The 9,829-nt window shown below is 41.5% G+C and overlaps 1 protein-coding gene across 4 annotated transcripts in view; it reads left to right on the top strand.

Annotated features, from left to right (window-relative positions):
• Window positions 1-370: 370 nt before the first annotated feature.
• The window catches only part of PTPN2 (protein tyrosine phosphatase non-receptor type 2), a 32,796-nt gene continuing 23,337 nt past the window's right edge, over window positions 371-9,829 (top strand). For 2 of the 4 annotated variants that reach the window (XM_042798175.1, XM_042798172.1), the window contains exons 1-2: window positions 371-597; window positions 3,900-3,990. In XM_042798175.1, the coding sequence (XP_042654109.1) occupies window positions 409-597; window positions 3,900-3,990 (280 nt within the window). In that variant the 5' untranslated portion in view covers window positions 371-408. Of the gene's footprint in view, window positions 598-943; window positions 978-2,474; window positions 2,613-3,899; window positions 3,991-9,829 lie in introns of those variants that run through there. The other 2 variants (XM_042798173.1, XM_042798174.1) reach the window with 2 other exon arrangements.

Raw genomic sequence — 9,829 nt, 5'->3', positions numbered from 1 at the left:
CATGCAACTCTTCCCTCTTCGCGGGCTCTAATAAACGCGGCTCATTTTTAAATAGCCGCAGGTTGATCACCGCCGCGCTCTGGGTTGGCTGAGCGCCTGCGCAGCGAGAGGCGGCGGCTGCGCTCCGCCTCGCTACGTTTCTGCTTTGGAGGCGGCAAGCCTCGCCGTCATTTGCTTGACACGTTCGTGTTTTCCAACTTCTGCTTTTTTTAAAAAAAAAAAAAAACAAAAACAAAACAACAAAAAACCCCAAGCGGCTGAAGGCGGGGCGCAGGCCCGTGACGTCACCCCAGGTGCTTCCCTCCCCCCCGCCCCGGGAGGGGCGTGGCCTCGGCGGCCACCGGGTGGGCGGAGGCGAGGGCCGCGCATGCGCCTGGCGCCGGCGGCAGCGGGACCTGTGGCGAGTGTATGTGCGCGCGCGGCGGTGGCGGTGGGGCGGGGCGCGCTCGTCGCTCCCGTGTGGTGGGCAGCGCGCGCGGTGCCGGGAGCCTGCCGGCCGCCGACCGGGCTTGCGCTCGGGCTGCCGCCATGTCCGCCGCCATCGAGCAGGAGTTCCAGGAGATTGATGCCACTAACGACTGGCAGGCGCGTTATCTGGTGAGCGACGGGGGCCGCTGCGGTTGGAGGGGCGGGGGAGGCAGGAAGAAGGGCTGGAGGCCGGCAGCGCCCGCTGCCGCTCTGCGCCGCCCCGGCGGAGAGCGGAAATCGCTGGGCCACGGCTCGCTTTCAGGTGCGCGCAGCGGAGCGGCGGGCCGGCGCTGCGCATGCTCCCGGCGGGCGGCCGCGGCTTCTCCGCCGTAGGGCAGCGCGCAGGCGCAGTGCGCCGGGCCGGGCCGGGCCGCATGCGCGCCGCCCGGCGGCAGGGGAGCTGGCGGCGCACTGCGCCTGCGCGGCGGTGCCTTCCCCCCCCCCCCCCCCGCCCCTACCCGCCGTGAGCGGGAGGCGAGCGTGGGTGCGGGGCCGAGTCCGGCGGCTCGGTGTGTGCCGGGCCAGGATGGCTTCTTCCCCGCGGTTTCCACGCAGAGTGGGAAGTTGCACCTGGTTAATGGCTTGCCGTCGCCCCGGGGCGGGCGGCTCTGCCACCGGCGGCGTTGCGCGGCGGTTCCTCAGGCGGCCGCGCACCCTGCTCGCCGGGTCGGTGGCTGCGGGAGGCCGGCGGGGTGCTCGGGAAATGCGCGGCTTGCTTTCTTCTCTAGAAACAGCGGGATTGCTAGCTTGCAACAGCAGGCTTCGGGTCGCTTCCGTAAAACAGACTTCATGTCTAAACTTACGATACTGGAGCAGATATTTGAGACAGTGTGTCTTTAACAGCGCTCTTTAACAAATGAGGAAAACCAACCCCAAACGGAAGTCCTCTTTGATAACTTGAAATTGTGCTTTTTATCTATTAAATTAACAGTGCATTTGATTTACATGTATTTCAAATACATTATCTGCAGACATGCATTATGGAACTGAACTGTGGTTTGAATTTAACAGGGAACAGCAGAAATAGACCATGCTAAATTAAATAGATAAAAACTGTAAGGGAAGAATGCTGCAATCAGTGTTTTTCATGAGATAGAAAAATACACATGCCTTATGTCTGGTATATCCAGACTGAAAGTGTTAGCTTTCCCAAGTAACTTTACTTCTCCAAGTAAAACTAAAAAGTATTAAACAGAAGAGAGAATTCTGTGTTAGGCTCTACTAAACATTGTGTACAGATTTCTGAATTCTACTACAGTTATGCTGTAAATTTTTTTAGTAAAGTTTTCTGTATTAGTATTTTATGTTTCCCTGATTTTGTAGATTTGCACAACATGCAAGCTCAGGATTTTTTCAGGGTACTTAATGCATTTGTTTTATATTAAAACGAGGATACAGATCTACTTAAAAATATAAAGAGAAAATAGCAAATGATGTTTTTACGTAGCACAAACTTGTAGAAGATACTCTAATCACTGACTATTTGTTTTTACACTGGGTTGTTGTTTAGGAATATATTTTCCTATGATGGCATTGTATAAGAAACATACATACTTGCCCTGAGAAGCATAAGTTTCTCTGAAGAAAAAACCAAGTTGGGTATTAGGGTTTTTTTTTTCTTCTTGCTGGGACTGGCTCTGTATATTTGCCCCCCAGTTCCATGAATTTGCCAAGACTTGTGGTAAAATCTTATGAAACATGGAATATTGATGCTGTCTCCTGGAGCTCCTATCCAATCTGAATTAATGACTGAATAAAAAATACGGATTCCCACTTTTTTTTGTTCAATGCAAGTTTTATGTTACATCTGGTATCTGACTTGGTTCTTTTAATTTGTGGTGGCTGGATTGTGGTGGATGGCTGGGAAAACTGAGTTTAGAACTAGTCATTGAAGTTCTTAGGTTTAATTATTTTTAGCAAGCCCTCCCCAGCTCCAGTCACTGTTGTAGAGTTTCTAGCTGTTTTAATGTTTCTTGACCTAATTACAGATCTGTTTCTATGCACAGAGGATGCCAGTGACTTTACAAAGGTGCATCTTCTTATGGAGTAATGCAGAATTTACGTTTCATGGGAACTTGATGCATATATTCAGTGTGCATGTGGTTGCTCTCAAAGCTCCTAAGCCATATAAACTAGAGGAAAAGGCAAGTTCCAGTGTGTTGTATCAAAATAAAAAAACTGGTTTTCTAATAGTTAAAGAGATTTTTATACAAATGTGTAGAGCATTGGTGCTTAACAGGTGGTGCTCCACATTGTGATTTATGTTCTTTACAGGTTGGCACTGCACTTGAGTAATGTTACACACCAGATGCTAAAAAATGGAGCTTCCTTACATATATTAGATTTCCACTGAAGTCCTTTTTGGCTTTGTTCACTGTCTGGGAATATATAGACTGTTTAGGAAGTTTGAGAAGACAAAATAGGTTAGTGGGAACATAGAGAAGACCAAAGAATGCTTAGTTGTAAAGTGAAGTTTAAATATTCTTTGGGACATAATGATCACTGTAGCAATTTAAAAACAAAAGAATTCAGAATAAAATATTGTTAATTCTGTATCATACAACATGTCTGCTGAGATGGCATCAGTAGAGGTATAAAGGGATAGTTCAGTTCACTGGAGACTGCTTGTCTCTAGCACTTCAGGTGTTTTTTTCAGTTGTCTGCGTAAGGTAAATCTGTGTATCTTAGTGCAGTTGTGGAAAAGATATGCTCAGAGGCAAAAAAAAAATAGTAAAACTGAACATACAGAGTATGTGAACAATATGCTCCTTGAAGTTGTGTGTAAGTGAGTATCTTAGAATAACCTCCAAATGCAGATTATTGAAAAATTTGTATGAATGCCCGGGGAGAAGCAGGCTGTGATTTCACATTGATGTTTGTGAGTCTAGAGTTGTTCCTTCATATTGGGTTGTGTTTAACTACAGCTATATGGGTTTAATTGTCAAACCACCAAGAATAATCTTGTGGCTGTTAACAGCAGCCATAAAATCATTAACTAGTTCAATTACCTTTGTGGGGATTTATGCTGTCAGTTGGTGTAAAGGAGCTAGCAGTATATTGCTTTTAGTTCTGTCTGAGTCTCTTATTACTGTGGGAGATAACATGCAAGTCTGAGATAAACTAAGCGTAATAAATATCTGGGGGTTTATCCCCTTTGTCCCTGCTGCATCAGTTGCTTACCAAATTGCACTCATGTTAGTTCGGTGGTGTTAGCCAAGTGCGGGAAGATCTGAATGGAAACAGCTTGGCCAAGAATGAGACACATGTTTTCTGAGTGAAAATAACATTAAGTATAGTAAAGGTTGATTTAAAAATGTTAATTAATAATAACCTTGATTAATCAATAATCTTGAAAGCCTTAGAATAGGATGTGTAGAACACTAACCTTAATCAGCTCACTGGCTATAACTAATTTTTTTTGTCTTTTAAAGGAAATTCGACATAAATCCAGTGACTACCCTCACAGAGTTGCAAAATATCCAGAAAACAGAAATCGAAACAGATACAGAGATGTTAGTCCGTGTAAGTATATTTTCTGTAATTATTGTAGTAAATTTTCTAGACTTTTTGCTTACCCAGTTTACTTTTAAACACTGTAGCTAATAAATCATGGTCACTTCAGGTTTTGTATTTTGATCGTTCATGTAGGCACGTGTCCTGTGATAAATGTGTTTTTCATAACACGTGCACAAATGTATATAACAGAAGGGAGAAGAGTCTGCCAGTTAAACTTAGTTCTGAATGGTGAATGAGAGATGATTGCAAATCATAGTTATTAGTATATAAGTAAATGTTTGTGAGCTGCAAAGTAATATTTTAAAGATATTTTTCTCATAAGGGAATCATTTGTTTAATATTGCTTTATCTGTCATTAAAAAAATCAACATCTGCTGAGCACAGAAATTAAGTTAATAAGCCTTGACTAACACAGACGGTTTCTTTTTGGGCTAAGTGATTCTGCACATTTATAAGATTGTGTGGGTAAATGCCATTTCTACTGTTGCTTTAAAAAATACTTGAGGTTTTGTTATTGTCTGTTCAGAAGAATATATGTGTGAAATTATTTAATTTTCTCAATGCAGGTAGATATGATATGGAGTGTTTTGTATTTTACTAACTGCTATAAAATGGTTTTTGTGACATAGTGATCTTAGATCTCAGGTGAGGACATCTTTTTACCAGCTTCTTTGCTACTGAGGTATTGTGGACTCTTTTTTCAACAGCGTTTACTTTAGAAACTGTAATCCAAAATCATTATAAAAAGGCATGTGAGCAAAAGAATACCGATACGTAGTTACAGCTGGAGAAAGCTATCATAAATCACTTTCAAGAGGACTAGGAAAAAAATTCAGTATAGCCGTAATTTTTCTACAAAATACTGAGGTTGGAACAGGTTAAATGTTTGTGTTCTTTAGTACGAAGTTTCCCAGAGCACCAAATGCTCATAAAAGCCTTCTTGTTACTGGATCTAGTGTTTTTGAAGGGTTGCTGGTATATTGGGGCTTTTTGTTCGAGAGCCTAATCAGAATACCTTTTGTAAGATTTGGAGAAGTGCTGGACTCCGTGTTTCCAGTTGAAAGTTGTGGTAACAACATGTGCATAACACTTCTCAAAATGACACAGAAGGGGTCTCGGATTGAGTCACGCTGGTCAGATGCAGCGCTGCGTGCTGCTCGTTTGGCTGCTGCCAGAATGCCAACTGGCACAGCGTCTTTGCACCGAGTGGATCCAGTCTGGCTTAACACTGAATCTCAATACTGCACTTGGGTGAAACGGAGCTTGCGTTCAGTGCACGGTCTCTTTGCTGTGTCTGCATGGCATTCCCTAGTATGGTGTGTTTGAGAAATGTCCAGCTCCTGAGGAAGATACCTCAAGTTAGTCAGGGCTTACTACCTTCCGCCCTCTGCTCAGCAGTGGGAGATAGGCCTCTGCTGGACCTGTGTTGATCTACGCAGAGGTACTTGGCGTGTCCCAGGCTTGCTGTCCTGTTAACAGCACGGCATTAGCATCTTAGCAGTGGTAAAGTAGATCGTGTTTTATTCACTTCCTGTTTCATACCTAAATTGGGAGGGGAGTTGTAAGAAGAAAAGGCAGAAAATTGAATTTGAACCCATAAGACCCAAGTTCTGTTCTTGGGTTCAATATCCTATACAACTTCTGTGGCAGAAGCTGTATTCATACACTTACCCTTTTTCCCATCCATGGATTTTTCAGTACTTGGGCACTACTGCAAAGAGAATGACAGTTTACCTTCAGTGTGTTAGTGATTTTTCTTTCTTTTTGAAAAGAGTGTTTCTAAAATAAATAAATAAATAAAAAGATGTTGTGTTATTTAAGTAGCATCTGATAATGCCTGCAGTAATATCTTAAAGGTGTGACTTATAATTGTCTCCTGCAGTTTTTTGGAGCTCTGTTATCCTTAATTATAGAGGACCTTTTACAATAGTGAAGAGTACCATGCACTTCTGCCTTGGTCATGGCAAAGCCCGCTGCCTAAATGCTTGTTTAGCCAGGAGGAAATGATGTGATTCTATTAATCCCTGGACCCTGTGCAAGAACAGAGGCAGTTAGATAAAATCTAAACTTGAAGTAGTAGTTGGGCTCAGGAGAGGGTTAGAGTCGTTACGTGCTAGTTGACGTGGAGTATAACAATGACCGAACTGAGATGGTGAACTTTGAGACTTGTCTTAGTTTTTAGCATTTATGAAAGAAAGGTTTGAACTGGGCACCAGGAGCAAGGCTGTATGAGAACAGAGCAAAACCTGGTGTTTGAACTAATTCCTGTTGAACTTTACATCTGTGTGTTTTCAAAATGTGATTCATAATAGTTTCTGTAACAATGGTGAGAATTGAGAGGAGAAAGAGACCTGGAAGGGAATAGATAATAAATAACGTTCTAAGATAGCAGTGCCTAGATTTCAAAGCAGCTGCGGTAAAAGCCGTGTGGTTTGGTCACTGTGGTGAACACATCTAGTCATGGTGTGTGTATGCAAGGAACTGGCGTTGTAGAAATGAAAGGCAGCTCAGTCTTACACAATCATAACGTCTTGGTCCTTCACTCGGCAAATTTTACACCTCTTTAGCAGTGTTTAAATGAAAAATATGTGGCAGTACTAATATTCTCTGATGGTCAAAGGCCTTCAGAACTAGCAGTTAAACTTAAGATTTAGCCGGTCTAAATCTGAGATGGTATGTCTGCAAGAGGAAAGGCAAAGATTATTCTGTTTTACAGAAAAGATGTCAATTCCCAGTGCAGGAAGAAAATGCAAGAAAGGCTGGTTTGCCCAATTTCAACCACACTACTCGGCACAGATACTGAAACCCATTTGTGTCCGTTACCAAATTCAACTTGGAAATATATGTTATCTGGGAAAGGCTAATAATCTTTGCCCATTAGAGTTGTTTCATATTGTCTCCAGTTTCATAAATATTTTTATTAGTGTCCAGTTTTGTTGGCTGAAGAGCTATGGTGTGTGTAAGTCTGTTTGGGTAAAAGCCTTCAAGAGTTACTGCCTAGCCAAAAAAAAAGCAGTCTAGCAGTTTGGTATTAGTCTAGAATAGGGAGAGGAATATTTCGGCTATGTAGTACTACTGAAACAGGAAGTTAATCTGAAATAGGTTTGGTTTGACAGCCAGTCATTTCCTGACAGATGAAACCATTTCTCAGAAAACATTAAGAAAGGAAAATCACTTGTGATATTATTACTCTTTATTGATAACTTAATGAAACTCTAAGATTTCTGTTACTACTTTACTTCTGAATCTTATCCTAAGTTGATATCAGAGGAGTCTGGTGTCTCAGATTGACTGTAAACACCTTTAGAGATCTGCTTACTGTGTTCCCAGATTTTAGAGGCAAGAAGGAAATCCCCTCAGCAAAATTGGCTGGATTTTTTTTTTTTCTTTTGCTTTGGAGGGTAGATGGGGGTTGACACAATTTTATCTTTAACCTTCCTTTGTAATGTGTTGTGTAGCCCAATACCTTAGGTAATACAAACACTTTTGCCTGACAGATGATGTTGCTGTTGGAGGATCTTGAGAGGTACTGATTTCTCTTGTTTTCTTCCTGTGGCCATTAGTAGTAGACTTTGTGCTGGACCTTTCAACCACTGACTTACTGTTGTCCTAGAGTATATACCAGGGAGAGAGGAAGGTAAAGACTGTTGTGCTTTACAGGGATCAGAGTTTGAGCTGATGCGGACGGTTTTGCACATAGTGCTGATTAATCATCATTGCAAAAATGTTCCCTTTCTGTCCTGTGTTTTGAGTATATGTGCTGAGAACAGGGAGATGTTCTGTCCGAAATAAGCCTACTGCACTTCTCGTTGGCCATATTAGAAGCTGACATTGATGATTTTTATGATATTATCTAATGATTCTCTAAAACATCTTGTTACCAGAAACATGGTGTAAATAAACCCCACATAGGGCTTTTGGAGATAATTCTTTCTTTCGGGTTGTGGAAGAGGGGAATTTTATAGCACATACTGATCTAAACTTTATAGTATCTGAAGTTTTTTTCACTGTCCTGCTTAGAAGTATAAGGATCCTATGCAGTAGTGATGCATATATTTCAGTTACGAGCTAGGCCATGATTGATATGGTGGCATTCATTGTGTCCAACCAGTGACAGGGTAGGGAAAAGTCACTTTGCCTTTCCTTTGCCTTAGGCTACCTCTGAAATTTGAGACTGTAAGTCTAGTGACAGAGTATCATAATTTGAATAATTTAGCAGCTGAAATAGACTAGATTTAGATTAGTGCAGTGAAGGGTATTTGCTGGCAGGTGGGAAAGGGTCAGTCTGGGTCATTGCCATAGATTATGGCTACGTGTTTTATTTAAGACTTTCTTTAATCCACAAAGTAGCATTTCACTCTCCTTTGTTGTTAATAGCTCAATGTTTGGGGAGCCGGAGAGATCTCTTGGGTAAAAGATAATTTTTATCTTATATAGTAGTTTCACTTCTAGAAACGCAGTTCTTTTCAAATAAAAACCTTTTATTAACCAACTGCAAGAACTGTATGATGTAAAATGCCAAACATTTCATATCTTAGTTTTAACAGAATATGTAATTTTCTTTTTGGCAGGGAGTGGGGAAATTGATGTGTGATGTGAAGTGTTGGCTTTATTTGATACACAGGGAGTGTTGTCAGCGATACCAGTGGGACAGGGCTTCTCTTGAAGTGGGTAATAAGAGTTTGCTTACCTGAGACAGGGTCGTTCTGGGAGTAATTTTATTAGTGCAGGAGGCAGAATGAGAAGCATTTTTAAGGTTTCCACTTCCTTTTCAGGCTACCTAATTTGTGGAAATAGGGGAATTGGAACTTCAGAAAAAGGAGTACTCTATTTTAGTTGTGGGCATGGCAACATTTAAGATAAGATTTAAGATAGGTTTATCATTCATATAAATCTAAAGTACTTAGTAACTGGAAACAATTTACATATGGGAAATATGTTACAGCTAACTCACTGTCAAAAGTTGGCTTGCTTCACTTAATTCAGAAGAGCAAGCCAGGGCTTGAATGAGGTTTCTAGGTCATTGTGTCCTTTAGGAATCTTTTCGCTTGAAAGAAGGAAAATCAGTATATTCTAGTGGCTTGCTTTCTTCTGTGGAGTGTATGCCAGTGTATTTGTAGGATTGCTTCTGTTTTGGTTGGAGAGGAAGAGAGAGGCTGCCTGTGCATAGAACTAGCTGTTAAAGGGGCTTTGAAAAAAACTTTCAGAACTTTGTTGTGTTTACAAAGCAAAATTTATAAGGAGAAAAAAAGTAAGGCTGAAAATGTGTGTAAGCAATACAGTAGGAAACCTCATTAGGGCCTCGGCAGTTATCTCCTACTGGCAGTGATACAGCAGCTGCTGCTGGGTGATTGAACTGTTAACAGTGCCTGCTTACGTCATCTTTCCGAGAACATTAGTACCGGTATGTGTGATTTACTATAACAAGATCTTAAGTTTTTCCTGTTGGCAAATGACATGTAATATTTACAAAGGTCTTGGTTTCTCTCCAGTAGAAACATTTCAGATAAAGTAATACATGAAAGGAGAAAGTAACACTTTCCTATCCAGCCAAAATAATCACAAGGAGCTATATTTTACTTTAAAATGCACGTGTCTTAATTTTACTGTGTTTTGGCTTTGATAATATTTTTTCTTCATACGGATGTATCATAAGTTGTTTTAAGACTCCTGAAAGTCAAGACGGTGTTGCCTTACAGCTGGAATGCTAATGAAAATAGACTAAACCAGTAACTTTCTCATACGTTTATATGAAAAATAGGTTTTCAGCGTACTTCTGTTCTCTACACGTTTGTATGTGACTGCATACAAAAGCTCGCAGCTAAAGGAGGTAGGATAACAACCC

This window comes from Tyto alba, unplaced genomic scaffold, assembly GCF_018691265.1.
Source record: "Tyto alba isolate M040663 unplaced genomic scaffold, T.alba_DEE_v4.0 Super-Scaffold_27, whole genome shotgun sequence".
NCBI classification, from domain to species: Eukaryota; Metazoa; Chordata; class Aves; order Strigiformes; family Tytonidae; genus Tyto; species Tyto alba.
This window is presented reverse-complemented; position numbering and strand designations above follow the sequence as displayed.